Source organism: Poecile atricapillus, chromosome 1 (assembly GCF_030490865.1).
Source record: "Poecile atricapillus isolate bPoeAtr1 chromosome 1, bPoeAtr1.hap1, whole genome shotgun sequence".
NCBI classification, from domain to species: Eukaryota; Metazoa; Chordata; class Aves; order Passeriformes; family Paridae; genus Poecile; species Poecile atricapillus.
In genome coordinates, this window is record NC_081249.1 from 9,230,998 (window position 1) to 9,247,849 (window position 16,852).

A 16,852-nucleotide genomic window follows, 5' to 3' on the forward strand; every position below is an offset into this window, starting at 1 on the left:
GCTACGTTAAGAATAGTCATGTGAGTAATGTTTATTTGACAGCAGGTGATTTTCCCCAAAATGAGCCAATGACCAGAACTACAGAGCATTCAAACTCTTGTCACAGATGGTTTAGAAAGCTGTGCTAGTTCAGCTGTTTCAGTTTTAATGATACTGCTTTTCTGTAAAACCACTGTATAGTATTTCAACCAATAGCTTATTTGGAAGCAACAAAAATTATATAAATAATTGAAACTACTAAAATCTCCAGTGCAAGCCAGAGCCCCCAGAGTTAACCTGTATAAGAATTATCCCTAAGTATTATTGGTTTGTTAATACCATAATGCTTTATTTCAGTCAATGTGGACAATTCAATTTCATCTTTTCAGTTGTCCAAATATATAATTCAAGAAAAAAACTGCAACAGCTTTTATAGAGGATATTCATTTCAGAGTTTGAAGGGTGTGCTGAAAGAAAAGATTAAAGCTATTGCAGTAATTAGGAATTGGATAAGGGAGGTGGATTGGTTCCTCTGGAATCCAGTGTTACCTGCAGTAGCAAAACTGATATCTGTGGCAGTGTATAAGATTGCTCATTAAAACTTACCCTATGTCCAAGATAAGGCTGCATTCACAGTAGGCTGCCCGAGTCATTTTCCTTTCAAAATTTCCAAACTAGAATTGCAACTTTTTGAGTGTACTTTGCAAAGTACCTTGAAACTGCTTTCTGGGACTCTATGCAATTGAACTAAGATCTCAAAGAAAAGTCTGCTACTTGGTCATTTTTTGCACAGGCAAAATATATTGCACCAACTATTATTGCATATATATATATATATATAGATGTATGTATGCATGTCAGTGTTAGAGTGAAATAGTAAAGATGTGAAGAAATACTATTTTTAGTCATCTAGTCAATTTAGAATACAAGTGCTAAAATCACTTTGTGCTGCTGATTCTGACATAATTCAAATCATTAATTTAGCTACTAATGAAAAAAATAATGTGCAATATATAAATGCACCTCTGAACTGATAAATGCAATTTTGAAGCATCATGAAGCATAATCTAGTGCCTTTAATTTTGTACTGTGAAACTATTTTTCAGATAAAAATATCTCCAGAGAATAGTTAGCTAGTTGTGTAAAAGTTACTTTTTAGCTGAATGTGTAAAAGGATAAAAACTAAAAAATAAATACCATATATTATAAAGTTTGCAAAACTCTCCTAGTAGGGGAAATTTAAAGTATTCAGCTTATTAGTATCCTGGAAAAAAAAGATAGAAAATAATTCTTACAGAATAATTAACATTATAGAGGAGGATTACACTATAGCCTTGTTTTTGCTACTTCAGTCTCTCAGGTCAGGAAAGAAGATGATACAATTGTTTTATTGATACATTAAAATAAGCTCTTCAATTCTTTTTGTATTTCCTCATAGTTTTCAAATCTTACTTTGAACATCTAACCTGGTTTCTGAAACTCAAAACCTTGTTCTTCAGCTGAAATAATTTTGGTGCTGTTTCTTTTCTTGCAAGAACCAAGAATGATAGTTCCAAGAGAGCTGTTCTCTGCCTTCCTGAACGTCTTTGATGATTATTCTGTTTCTTAAATCTTAGCTCTGTAGTCCCAAATGACATCTTCCCTGGCTGGTGGGTGAGTCCTGTGCATCCTATCTTCCTGTCAGCAGTTCATCATTCAGTGTTAGCACACTTTAATATGACATATTGTACAGATACAGTCTATCTATTGGTCTCAGGTTCTTGGAGTTAGCTGCTAGACATATTTCCTGCAAGGAATTTCCTTTGGCTGCTTGAACAATTCCAAAACCTCTTTATAAAATTGGACTTCAAACCAGTTTTTCCTATCTCATTTTTCATTTATCCATAGCATTGACAGTGATCAGTGAAACATTCTAAATAATGTTGAAGTCCTCTGTCTTTATGAGGTGATCTGTTGGTTGATCCAGTAACTTGCCAACAAGAAAGAAATTCTTGTCTTCAGCTGTGTCTGTACTGCTGGTCCTGAACCTGTCTCTTACATTTCATGTCACCACTGGCTTTCATTGCTGCTTGATTTTTTCATTTAGAAAACAGTTTATTTTGTAATCTCTAAGTATTATTTAACTGAAAACATTTTAAACTTTGTGTTTTCTTTACACTGTGTTATTTCATTTTAATTCTGTTTAAAAAGAGGTCCATATTGTATCTATCCTTCACAGTGAGCAAAATACTGAAAGAACTTTTAAGGGACCATGTGCTCCCATTCAAAATGTATTTTATGTGAAACTGTTTTATTGGAGAAATTGTTTCATCAATTTTGAATTCTAAATGGTTTGTTTTCACAAGTAATTTTTATTTTTTTTCTTAGATCAGGAGCTGTTGAATCAGCATCTGAGTGCATCTGTCCTGTCCCAGGCCACCTGTAAGGAATCTGTTTTTCATCTTCTGGTTAAACAGCCACAAGGTATGTAGCTTCTTAACCCTTAATATACATTTAAACTATTATTGTTACTTATTTTATCAACTTAACCTGCAACAAGTCACAGTTTCCTAAAACAAGAAGTACCAGAGTGAAAAAATACGTAATTCAAAAGAATGTTGTTTTTTTTTTAAATAACATTTTTGTAGTTTCAAGAATCAGTTAAGAAGAAAAAGAAGAGGAAAGGAATTCCAAAAATCAATGAGTTAGACAATTGTAGCTGCTTTTATTTTTTACCAAATTAACAGAAAACAGAAAATGCAATTTTTTCTTTCTAGATACACTTACATTTCTCTTCAGCCTTGCCAGTCCCTTCAGAGGGCTGGTGTATTGTTTTTTTTTGTTATTTGTTGTTTGTGTGGTGTTTTGTAAGATAATTGTGGTCTACAGTTTCTGGGAACATTTTTGCAGGAAAATACAGAAAACAGTACTTTCCAATTAAAAAACTATCTGGAAGGAATTAAACTATTTGGTTTAATATCCTGAATTAAATTTCAGATGTCATTGCTGGTCATTTCTGATATAAGATGGGATATGAAAGGAATAAATTGCCTTTAGTGCTGTAATTTTATCAAAATTTATGTTTTACTTGTATATAATAATAGTTTATTTATTTTATTTATCTGGTGTTGTTATAAGGCTTGGAGTATCACTGAAATTGCATATTTTAATAATTTAAAATTATTTAGTGCTGAAGTATAGAAGACAAGTAGATTTCTGCACCTGTTTCAAATATTTTTGTACTAATTATTTCTATTGATTACTTCTCAGATATGCTTTCTAATTTCAGAACACACAGTTAAATTATTAATATCTTCAATTACTTACTGAAGAAATTAATTTTCTTTGCTCATATTCCCCACAAATATGTGTGAGCATCTGTTTCGTGTTAATATAGATATCAGAATGAGCAATACCATTTTCCTTGAAGAAATGATGTCTATCTCACATTAAAGACTTTGTTTAGAAATATGAAATGAGGATCAGTTGCTTACAGTTTCATTCAAAAAAATTTGCCACATGCCATGATTTTCCTGTAGATTGTACTTGACAGATCTTTATTTTATAAAGGATATTGCAGACCTTAGTGTTCCCAGCAAGGAACTATATTTGTTTTCCCTTCTGGAAGCTCACTATGCCTCACTATCACCTCATTTCTAGGTGATATAGAAAGAAGAACTTGGAAGAAAAAAGAGGTGTAAGAATTGATCTGGATGTCATGTCAGTTTTATATATATATATATTCATTTCTTGTGGTTTCATCCCAGCCAGTAGCCAAGCCCCAGGCAGCCATTCACTCACTCCCCCACCAGCAGGATCAGGGAGAGAAATGGAAGGGTAAAAGGTGGAAAACTCGTGGGCTGAGATAAAGACAGTTAATATGGAAAGTAAAAGCCACACAGGCAAAGCAAAACAAAGAATTTATTCACTGCTTCCCAAGGGCAGGCAGGTATTCAACCATCCTCAGGGCCCCATCACATCTTACAGTGACTTGGGAAGACAAACCCCATCACTCCAAACATCCCCCCTTGCTCCTTCTTTCTGACACTTCATACACTGAGCCGTGGTGTCACACAGTCTGGAATATCCCTTTGGTCAGGCTGGGTCACCTGTCCTGGCTGTGTCTCCTCTGGCAGTAGGAAAAGCAGGAAAGGCCTTGGCTCTTGCTCAGCAATAACAAAAACATCCCCATATTATCATCACCGTGTTCAGCACAAATCCAAAACACTGCCCCATATTAGCCACTGGAAAAATGATTAATTCTACCCCAGCTGAAATCAGCACATTGTACACAGACAAATATGAAAGCTGTAACTTTTGCCATGACCTTATATATATATATATATATATATTTCCACAGAAGCAGTGAGGAACTGTCCAAAACAATCTAATTCATGTACACAGTAAAACTGAAAGTGCAATCACTTCACAAATACAAGAAATATAAGAGCAGCGCAGCAATCTTTAATAGTTGTACTTTTTCCTCATCTTTTATGTCTGAAATATCCTAATGGTGTGATCAACAGGTGAAGATCAGATTAGGTGCAGATGTTACTTCTTGCCTTTATTCCCTATAAAAATGAAACAATACTTTGAAAGTGTATTAGCAATAACTATTATTCTTGATAGACTTGCTGGAATATGATTGCTAGATCATTTTGAGCAACATTCATGCTTATGGAAAAATTGTCCTTGTTGCTAATTAATTACTTGTTTTTCCCTCACTCATCTAAAACCTGGGGGTAGAAATTCAGAAATAGTGAGATAGTCTGAGATTCTAGGAGACATTTTTTCATCATTCTTTTACAAGAAGTGCAAAATACTAGCCATGCTGTGAAATTGGTACTCAGAGCAGAGTATCCTTTTTCCCTGCCCTGGCTTCCCAGGTAACTGCATTACTTCACCCAGTCCTCATAGTGAAGGTTTGATCTCATTTTGCATTCAACTTCCAGTCATCTCATTTTATGGCTTAGCTGCTGTTCTGGGTGATCAATAAGCCTCTCTACTGTAACCACCTGATGCAGCATCAAACAAGAGCGGTAAACAGGGTAGCTGGCTGAATCTGCTTTTTAGATATCTCCCTCCATATTTTAGCACAAATTTTATATCTTAAAACTTCTATATTTTAAGCTGCTGTATCACCTGTATCATATTTATCTCTTTCCCCAGGGAGAACTCCATGATCAACTCTTTAATTTTTTCTTCTAACTTTGGTTTTGTGTAGAATATATGTATTTGTTAACTTTGCCAACCACTTAGGAAGGAAAGATGAAATATATTTGATAAATGTATTTAATGTGAGTCATTTTCCAAAAAGGTGCCTGCAGTGTAAAACCAGTTGATGGAAATCAAATTTGAGATACTAAAATTCTGTGTATGCTCTATGGAAGTATGTTACTATTAGAGTTTCATGTTTTATTCAACATTCTTTGAGAAAGCATTTTAGCATACTTTTTATGTCATGTACAGTCCACTGTGATTACAGAATTTGGCTTTTAAACTAATTTCACCTAAGAAATGGCATAAATTTTGTTCAGGTCCTCAGGCCATTTCCCTAAAATATTAGATTTCAAGATTTGCTTCTTGAATTTTACACTTGTTTGCATTAGCTTTTTTTTCTTTCAGTAATTTTTCATGCACACTCTGTTTTTTCTTATTATTGCTTTGAAAAACTGAAAAAACAACAAAACTAACATGCTTGGTTACCCTGGTTGTCCTTAGTTCCTCTCTGTTTCTTTTATAATGCATTCATTATCTCAAAATAACTTGAAGAGCCAGAGAAAAGGAAAAAAAGATAAAGAGCTGTGAGAAATATTTCTCCTTTCTAGCAGACTATTTTGAAAACATGTTGGAAAATACTAAGTTTTCTTTCTTCTTCTATGTTTTAACTGCATTTTATGACCAGCCGAAATAATTTTACACTTTGTAAGTTCCATCAGAGGTTCTGTTGAAGGCAACCATCACTGGCTCCAGCTGATAGTATTCCTCATGCTGTGGGTATATGCAGTTGTTAGGACTGCAGGTCACCTTTTCTTTCTGTTCCACTGTCTGTCATTTTTGGAAAGGGGCGCAGATTTCTAGATCAGATTGCCTTTAACATCTCAGTTTTTTTATACCTTACTACTGCTTCTGTCCCTGCTCCTGAGGTGCTGTTGGAGCTGGCTTTGTAAGAGGGTCCAGGATTAACTCCAGGGTCAATTCAGTGCACAGTCAGGCTTAACTTCAGTTCTGTTATGTTGCTAGGAATATGGAACAGAGGCTGGTTGATTGGAGACTGCATCTAGATGGGGAATTGCTGGCTGTTGGATATCTAGTAGAAAAATTTATGCTCCATGTGTCCTCAGCACCAGTCTGTCAGAGAAAGGTTTACTGACAGGCCCTATCCTGTTGTAGTTTGGTGATTGCCCCTGATAGTTGGAGGTCCCATGGAGTTGGTGATCACTTAACCAGGAGCTTCACGAGAATATTTTAATACCATCTCCACTGGATGTGTCCTCTGAGTGAGAAACCTACCTGTCCTCCTCCTTAGAGTATGAGATTCCTTCCTGCCAGGATCACTTTTGGTGTGGGAATGTTTTGCTGTGTAGAGAGAGATTTTGCAAGCAGTATTTGTGTAATTTCAGAATACACAGATTTGTTTTATGGTCTGATACATGCAGTAGATAACCAGGACTAACACACTGCTAAGGTAGGTATTACCATGGCCAGTATTCCCAGTGAGATATGGGATGTATTTTTGCTGCCCAGCTTGTCTTTACTCATTGGAGGACGGGTCAGCCTTTGTCTTGGAATGGTTCATCCATGATATTACTGGGTTACTGCCTTCTGATCCTTTGTTTTCTTTCCATAAATATATTTTTTTTTAGCTTTTCACTTCAGGACTTTTTTACTGAGTCCTTGAGTTGTTTCTTAAGTATTTTCTTACACCTTATCATTTTTCTCAGTAGGATCAATTCAAAGTAGTGGTGCTCTGCTGTACCTAGTTAGACTCTGCATCACTGACAGCTGAACTGCTACTCAAAAGATTACATGTGCTGTTGAAGAAATTGCTGTTTATTCTCCCCTCAAAATAGCTTTCTTGAACCTAGTCTATGCAAGACACAGTGACTTTCCTGTAGATGCTAAATGCAAAAACCAAGCAGGGAACAGAGCCTGTGTGAAACTAAGCCACACACGCTTCTCACTCTGGCCTGGGAAAGCATGAGAAAGAATCCAAACAGTCCTCGGTAAAGGACAACAATCTGCAGGTGTTGTTTAGTCAAGGGGTGGTGTTCCTCTTGACCAGTGATGGTGATGTGTTGCTTTGATGACTTATGAGAGTTTTGCCTCTCAGACCTTCTCGAACATCTCTATAAAAGAGGATCAAGAATAATAAACTTTGCTCTCTTGGACAATGCAGCTGACAGAGTCATGTCGTTCCGTATATATTGTGACACTTTCCTTCCTGGCCCTATTTGGGTATCTATTTGGGTATGGCTGTTCCTTGTTTAAACCTCCAGCTGGCATTTTCCCTCATTCTTTCCTCTCTGATGTACTCTCATGGTGCATGGACACTTGTACAGATGTTGATTTGCTTCGTGAAATTTCCAGCAGAAAGGAAGGCGTGGGATCCCTGCCCAATCCATGCACATGACATTTTCCTGATTGCTGGGTCACCCTGGCTTGCCTCTCTCCTGTGAAACCATTCTGAAAGAGCAGTGTCCTCGTGTTGTAGCTGACAGAGGAACAGGGTGTCATTACTCAGTCCTGGGACGTGGCAGCACAGACAATGTGGTCTAAGCTGCATTTATCTCTAGAGAGATGAGCTGACAAAATCAATGAGTTGAAGCTGGTGGCATTCCTGAGTGCTGGTTGTCTCTGCTGTCAGCAAGGAAAACCTTAGAGAGCTCTCCAAAGCCACAGCACACCCGAGGCTGTCCTCATGTAGGGAAAATCAGCAGGGAAATTTTTGTGTCATGTTTTAGGGCACTCATGCCATCTAATATAAAGAAGGACAAAGCTTAAAGATTTTTCTTTGAACGTCTCTGCAATCTCTTCAGGCCATACATTATTTATTATCATATTTGGCCTGTTATATGCCCTCTTTTTACCTTTGAATTTTGCAAATTATATGTTGTAGACAAATCTTTATATGTGTTTGCCAGGAATCCATTCTAGTGAAATAAGGAAGCGAAAGGCAGCTCTGTAACAATAAGCAAATATTCTCAGTTAATGTTCTCTTAAAAACAATCCTGTGAGTTGAAGGAATAGAGCAATACATCCCCTTGACTGGGTAAGGAAATCATGTATCTATTTCAGCATGCTCTCCTGATGTTGCAAAAGAAGAGAAAAGAAAAAAGATAATCAGGATGCAAATACAAGAACACATCAGAAAAACAGATTTTGCAGTCTCATTCAGACCCACATAAAACTTCCCATGTGGATTTATCATGAAAAACAGATTTTCAGGCTATAATTGCTTCACAGATTTTAACTAGGCTGTGCAGTAGGTTTCTTTCAGAAAACCATGATTTCTTACTGAACATCCACAGTACTTCAGGGCATTTAAACTATGCAAATCAGCCTCAGGGGAGGCTGTTATTTCACATTATCTTGACCTATTTCTCTATTTAAAAAGATCTTCTCTGTTTTGTAACTTGATAAGAAGTTATCTCCTTCAATTTCAATAGGACCAGAAAATGAAAAGATGATTAATTTTGACTTAGAATAGCATATTGCTGCTAATCTATTTGATAACACCTGTGGATGGACAAGATGGAGTCAGGATGTGCCCTTGAATAAGACAACTGTTTAGTTCCTCCCCTCTTCCTGATTCTTGTTTCTAGCCTTCACCTGGTTAGGTAATAAACCCAGTGAAAATTCCAGAGATACAGATTTGTTTCAACCTGTAAATTACTCAGTGAATCTATGTCTACCTCTAAATTAGCTATAAAAAATTAGCTGCACTAATCAGTTTCCAGTAGCACATGCACAGTGGGGAAATTACCTGCAGTATCAAGCAGTTGTTTCTTGAGCGAATTAAGAAGCTTGATTTTCTAGATGTCTGTTTTATTTCCACTTTCCCTGCCCTCCTTTGCTCCTGGATCAATGACATCTCTGTCTCCCATTAATTCATCTGTGCAAGATGCTTCCACATCCATGCTGGACCCCAAACATACAGTGAAGAGCAGGTTTCCCTCCTGGCCCAAACCAGCTAATTTGCTGGCTGAGAACTGAAATTGTTGATTTTGCTGTAGGTTTTCTTCACTAAGTTGACTTTCCTTATTTATGCAGCTGTTGAGTTCTGAGAAACATTGAAGATTGCTGGAGATGCTCATCTAACCTTGCTGAAGAGGATAAAATACTAAAAATGAAAGAAACAACAGAAAAAACCCACCCCATCCTACTGGCATTGCTATTAATAGAAAAAAAATGTATGGAAATTTGGAACAATTACAGAGATTTTTTTTCCTATAGAGGTTGAAAACAATTATGCAATTCTTGAAAATATTCCCTTAACATTTTAAAATGAGGAAGTGGGGTAGGTGTGGGAAGGAAATTGAACCTTTTCTGTAAGAACATTTGGAGATGGAAGATCATGATAAAATTTTAAATCTTTCAAAAGTAGGTCTGAGGGTTTGAGCTTTCTCCCTTTTTTTTTTTTTTTTTCTTACTGTATGCTTTCCAGGAGAGAAGACAATTTAAAATTACCTTATTAAATAACTGTCCAGGGCACAGATTTTATTTCAAAGCATAAATGCTAGAAGGAATTATTGAAACTGATCTTTCAACTTTGATGTTTTATACCTTAGAAGTGCTTGATAATTACACTCTTAACTAATATTCTTTTGTTCATATGCTGAGTTTTTCTAGAACATTTTTTGTCAAATGTTTTTATTGATTTTTTTTTGTCTTTTAGTCAATGAAGAATAGGTGTCAAGTATAGGACAGCAGCTAAAAGAAAGTAAAAGATTATATATACACATATATGTGGCATGCCTTCAGTAGTTAAACAATAATTTTTACCCACAGTGGTAACAGAATTCTCAATATAGTGGTGCACACTTTAAAGTTGGGAACCATTAAGGTTTTTCTTAATCAGAATTTGGCTTGCAAAACATTTTGTACTCCAGCTGGATTTTAAAGGTCTTACTTCCCAAGTGTTAAGCTTTTTCCATATCTATGATAGTCCCTGTTCTGACCTTTTTTTCTCTCATTTCAAGTATCATGAGATGTTCTTAGAAGTCCAGGCTTCAGTGCAATGTGAGGAGTCACTGGGCACAGGTATTTAGAAGATAAGGGTGAGATGTTTTGGCAAACCCTTGGTGCTCTCTGTAAGTGCTGTGAGCAGGAGGATGTGCCTGGAATCTGTTCTGGAATTCTGTGAAATGTACCACAGACTCAGGTGTGTTACACAAAAGTGTCTTTTTTATCTTGTATTTCTGTAAAACCCAATCACACAAGTCAAATTTATACAATCAGGTTGTTCTACAGTTGTCCTGGCAAACAATTAACTTGCTTCTACACATTTTCCACAGCTCTATAAATTATTTTGTCTACCTTCTCTACTCAGATTTCTACAATTCTTCTATAGATACATATTTCTGTTGCTGTCTGAAAATGTTCTGAGTTGTAATTACATGGAATCTCCATCAGAATTGCAGTCAGGAGCAAACTGAAAGAAGAGGGTGTTTTTAATTATTTTTTTTTAAACAATATAAATAAATTATTCTTTAAAAATATTTTAGTCACAAAGTTGTCAGGACTAGTTGTTTGACTTGGTTAGGAAAGCTGTCAGAGGGTTCTGGGCATGCAGATGTGCATTTTCTCCTTGGTGAAGTCTGTGGTGTCTGAGCTCTAATTTTGCACTGTATGTGATAGCTAGATCCAGAATTCTTTACAAGTAGCATTAATGGTGCTGCTGAATAGCGAGGTTTAAATTTAAGAGGGACTGTGTTCTCTCCCCTGAACATCCCATAATAAAATTTATACACACTTAAAGATTATGGTAGGTTTTGTGGCAGGGTACTCGATTAATTGAAATAATAGCTGCTAGCAGTTGGATTCACAGGTCAGTTTATTAATTATAGGGAAAGATTCATTTGGGTTCTTCAGTCTTGGCTGAGTAGCATATTTGAATCTGGTGAATTTCAGGTAGGTAAGACAATCCCCAGATAGCAAAGAATTTAAATTTAAACATCTGCCTCCCTTGCACTGTAATTACAGGAAATTTAAATACGTATTTCAGGCATGTATTCTAACTGCTGTGGTGTGAATAGAGGAGGGATTATTTGTGTGGCTAATTGTTTTGATAAATAATTTAATATGCCCATAATCTATATGTTCACCTCAAAATTATGTATTTCTCCTTGCTTAAAACTAGGATCAATAATGCTGTGGCTCCAGTTATTGCCAAATGGGGTCTTTAAAGCTGTTCTCTGAATGGGGGAATAATTTAATTAAAATGAACATCATATTCTTTGTAATCTTCTGCTTTTATTCTTCCCTAGATATTTTGTCATACTATTACTAAGATTAACAAATTATTCAAAATATTTTTTTTATGGGAAAGATAATAAATTATTCACAATCTCATTAAAAATTGATATCTTTTAGTTACCAGGGGGAATTTGGATTCCCCAATTTACTTTTCTGTCACAAAGCCTGAGTGATTAGACAGGGCCTGTTTTGTTTTGATAAAACCAGTGGGATTGTACCTGCCTGAGTGTGTTTGCAAAAAGAATGCATATCACTGGTACCACTTCTCTCTTCCTATAAGTCTCAGCAAAAATTTATCTTTCTCTTCTCTGCCTTTTGTGATGCATACTGGATCTTGCTGTCAGATTTTGCAATATTTATGTGAAATCCTTCTTGTTTGTTTACCTGAAGATCAGGTTGATACCTTCAGTCATCAACATTAGTAACAATCTTGCATCTTACAATAACATTTAGGTTTAAACAATATTTATTTCTTTAAATGCATTGCTGATACCAAGCTCACAAAACCCATCCAAGCCCCAAACCAACACAGGAAAAAGAGAATGTGGGCACTTCTGCTGTGTTTGCTGCGTGTCAAAGATGAGGATGTGCTGTAACTGTAACCCAGACTTTGCCTCTATTTCAGTGTGATGCTTTTTCTGCCCAAAAATCATAGTATGTAAGTCAAGAGAGGGGATTTTGGTATTAAATGATGTTCAGTTCTCTCTCTTAGTTAACTTCTCTGTTCTTTGAGAAATGCAGAACCAGGACTTAGATTGCAAATAGCTGAGAAGTGTTTGCATCATGACCTTTGCTATAAGGAGTAACACCTCACACCCACTGAAGCATGCAGCACAAAATTCTTTGCTGAACATCAAAGTTTATGTTAACAATGTACATAAGATGCTTTATTACACTCATAGTCACTGATCTGGTATCATCTGCTGTGTGGAGGGAAATGAGGCTTACTTCTTTGCACAGTAATGGCATCTTTTGAGATGACAGCACATTTAAAGGGTTGTGAGAGCACTGAAGAGAGTTTTACTTTCTCCAACTCCTTTGCTAGGACATTATTTTTATCATTCAGTAGTTTATGTGCAAGGATTTTACTCTTTTTGCTGATAATATGCTACATTAGGTAAAACCTGTGTTTGCAAAAATAGTTAAAACCTCTGAAATTTAGGTGGATAGTGAAAGTGCACTGAACCTTAAGTACTTTCTGCATTCACATCTTGTTAAGGTACTTAATAATTTTATTTTCACAAATCTTCTCTTACTTGAGAGAAGGAATTTAACATTTTATTCATTTTAAACCATGGAAACAGTGGTATAGGTGTAATAAAGGTTTTCTCCTAATAAAGCTGTGGTTGTTTTGAAATAAAACCAGAGTCTTGAAAGGTAAGATCTTCTTTCTCATAATCATTTGATGAAGCATTGGGAAAACAAATTTTCATACAAAGTCCAAAAGGAGACTTAGAACTAAAATTATGCTGTGCAACCATCAAGAGGTCTGTGGAACTTCATGATGTGACTGTTTCTTCTGTCTCGAAATTGGAACTATTAACTGCATCTTTAAGGTGTTAAATTCAGTCTAGTTAACATGAGAGGTATTTTGTAATAGATGAACTCAAATAATGCAAATCCTGTTTTTCATTGCCTTGTTTGCCTGCTTGTGTTATAAGAATGTTTTGTACACTGAGGTGAAAAATATAGTATTGCAACAATTTCTGATGTTGAATTTTCTTTTATCTGATTTATTCACAAACACTGAAAATCCCTTACAAATTACATAATTTTCTCCTTCAGAAAGGTACTAAGATAAAACAAAGATTAGATGCCCATAAAGATTGATATCTATTAATTACAGGTAGCACTGCCCTTTTCACCACGAGTGCCAGTAATTTCTGCTAATCCCCGAGGTTTGTTACTTTATTACCTCTGCTGCATACAATCAGCAGAACCCAAAATTTGAATTGCATGCTGTCCTCTTAGGGGCTGTTCCAATTTTGTTTTTTATAGCCATTGTATACAATTTTCTCTTTTCCATTAAATAGGAAAATAAGAATTTGATTGCTGAAAAGAGCTGTATTGCAGACCTGTGTGAACAACGTTTTCTTCATGCACGAGCAAGCAAATCAGTTTTGTCACACATAACAGCACATGACACTAGACGATATAAGAGCTTGTCATTAGCTGTTGAGGAAATTTTGGATAATCTCTATCTTTCCAGTTTACATCCCTTCAAATGAAAAATCAAGAGCTGTGTCCTATTAATCTTTTCTTCTTACTGATTTATCCCTTTTCCAAATCAAGAATTAATTTTTGTGTTATTTTTCTTTATCTACAGATTTACCCAATTCTTCCAACTCTAAATTAAGTGAAAATGCCTTTTCTCCTGCTTTCTGGTACCTCTACCTTTTGATACCAATCTTATTGATTAAAGAAATACAGGGGTTTTTGTTTCAAACTTCTGGAAGCTTATTTACTTCTAGAGCCCTACTATTTGGTATACAATGTTAATTAGCCTTGGTTGCCTTCTGCAGTTGTTCATCTTTGTAATAAGAGCATGTTTAAATGATTCACGATGAGAGTGAGAGATTAGGTGATCCCAAATTTCTTAACTGACCAAAGAGAATTTTTTGGTGGCGGATTATTTGTCCTCTCTCTCTAAAAAGCAGAATGTTGGTGATGAAGCATTCACTGTCACAGAAAAAAGCAGGGACTGAAAACTAGTCAGTGTTATTCAGTGGACAAATTAAAAGTGAAATCTATTTTTAACAATGAGCTTAATTAACTCTCAGAACAATTCTCAATGAAACGTGGAGGATTCACTATTGCTGACAAGTTTTAAATCAAGTGGCTGTGGGTTTTTTTCTAATTAAATTCTCTTGTTCAAGAAGATTTATTGAGACTGAACGTTGATTTTTTTTCAAATGAGTTCTGAGAAATCCTGTGTACTTAAGTCAAGTTAGGTGATCATAATGACCAAAATGTTTAGCAGTGAAGAAACAAAGACCTCTGTAGAGTTCTGGATAAGCAAATATGCTTTAAACATGCTTTAATAATACAACTCAAAATGGAAAAAAATACTTTTAAGTTTCTGAATTAACATTTTCAGAATTTCCATTTTATTATTTTTCTTATTCTTTTACTTCATCAGGATGAAAACAGGGTCAAGAACCATCAATAGATACAAACTGTACAAACCTAATTTTCTGTACCATTGTAGCCTATTGCCTTTAAAGAATCAGCATTTTAAGTTTTTTGGTCATTAGTCTATATACAAAAGAAATATATTTAAAAATTAAATTAAATTTTGAGACCCAGTATATTCAATCAGAAAAAGCTATAAATTGTAGGAAAATGAATTTCTATTTTTAAACTCTTTTCTTTTACTCTTCTCTAACTCCTTGCTGCCATGTATCAGAAAATAAACTTATTTTTTTTTTCCCTTTAGGTTGATACCAAATGACAGTTTGTAAAGATCTGTTCCTTGTCATTTTTACTCACAGGATTTTTTTTTCCTCTGCCTTTTCTTTACTTGGCACTCATGACAAACAGCAGTTGGGAAATGCATTTGTCCCTACATTTGTTCAGTGCTTGACTGCAAATCACTTGTGCCTTGAGCTGCTTTAGAAACTAAACCATATGGAGAGAGAAAATGTCTTAGATTTGAAGGCTGGCAGCTTCTTGTTTTGACGGATTTAAATTGGATTATCTTGATTGATTAAGTTACTTGCATGAAAATTTTCCTTCCCAGTTATCTCACCACAAGTTATTGTCAGAGGAAGCTACAGTTACTGACCTAAAATGTCTCCTTTTATTCCAGAAAGGTATTGTCATTTTATCTACTGCTATATTTTAACTAAGTTTTAGAGAAGAATCAGACATGATCAGTTTTCTTCCTTCCTGAATCAAAAGAAAGCTGGTCACTTACTGGAGATGCAAACAGTTTGTGCATAAAAATAAGTAATAGCTAAATTTTAGACATTTGTTTTGTATTTCATGTGAAAACGAAGTAGTCATCTTGTCTCCTGAATTGTGGCTGATGGTGTATGGTTTCCATTTCTGGATTCAGAGAGGGGTACAGGATCTGCAACAGCCCCTGCTCAGAAGCACTGCAGCTCCAATTACCATTGAGCCATCCAAAGCCTGTCTTCTCTGATTCAGAATCATCCTGACACTGTCAAGTAATTTGGGTCCTTGGTCCCTTCCACAATATCTTAATATTAATTCCCACTTTTAGGCTTAATTTTATGTTTTTATAATCTAGTTAATTTCCTACATATTTGCTTCTAAACATTTAATTCTTTCTCATGTAGCTATATCCCTCTAAATTAATCTGTCAATTTCAGAGGTCAGCAGCTCATATTTATTGGATTTTTGGAATACTGATTACGCTTTGCTCTAAATTAAAGCTGATTTTAACCTTGTTCACACAGCAGGAATCAATGCACAGTCCCCAGCCATGAACTGCTAATTGTCCTTATGGCTGAAAACTGATACCACATTTCAACTGCCCCTCAGGGAACCAGGAGAATTGTAATAATTATCATATTAACCACAGAAATTCAAGGGATAAAATATTGCAATACTTGAATGAAATCTTAATGACATTTAATTACGATCTGTAGCTTTACCTGAGTCTGGTGGGTGATTAGCCACGTGTCACATTCACTGAGCCAACATCTCCCAGATCTTTGTAGCAGACTTGAAATATTTCTGGATATTCCTAAACTCACATATCCTAACATGGTGTAATGATTGAGTAGCAGGAATGCACATAACCAGCATGTGAAATCACACTGACAATAAAAGATGGTATTGTGTAGACATGAGAATTTTCAGTTTGGAAAAATGGATTCTGTCAGATTCTGTTACTTGTTAAAAAAAGAACAAGTCAATGTGAGTTACCAGTTTGTCCATAAAAATCAAAAATGTCTCTGAAGTAGAAAGGCACTTGACAGCTCAACAGAGTTTCTTGCTAGAGAATATTGCTGATGTTTTTTTTCTGTATTTCCTCTAGGGACGAATTACTGTTCTGATAGTCTTGATAAACTCTGGAGCAGGTTTTTGATGTCAATGAGAGCAGTAAGAACATAAGAAGTATTCTATAAATTGTCATCCTAGAGGTATGATTGCTGGCCTCTGTATGAGGCCACTGCAGTCAAGTCAGTACTCATTCCTAAAAATAAGATAAAATCCAACAGCAGTGACAACCAGGCTACTGTTCGACTGTATTTTCTCCTGACTAAGGAAGTAGTCAAAATGACAGCCTAATAAATAGAAAAATAAAAGAAGGGTCTTTTTCTGCTCTCAGGGATTTTCTTTTCCTACATAAAATTTTATGAATTGAGTCCTGCAACCCTGCTTTTAGAGCGCAAGGTTTTTTTTTTCCTTCTCACTTCCATAGAACACAAGAAACATCTTGAACTCG

The 16,852-nt window shown here is 35.5% G+C and overlaps 1 protein-coding gene across 1 annotated transcript in view; it reads left to right on the top strand.

The window, feature by feature from the left end:
• Positions 1-16,852, top strand: part of CFAP47 (cilia and flagella associated protein 47) — a 262,195-nt gene that overhangs the window by 197,807 nt on the left and 47,536 nt on the right. The window contains 1 exon segment of the mRNA XM_058829276.1: positions 2,347-2,442. Within this exon segment, the coding sequence (XP_058685259.1) occupies positions 2,347-2,442 (96 nt within the window).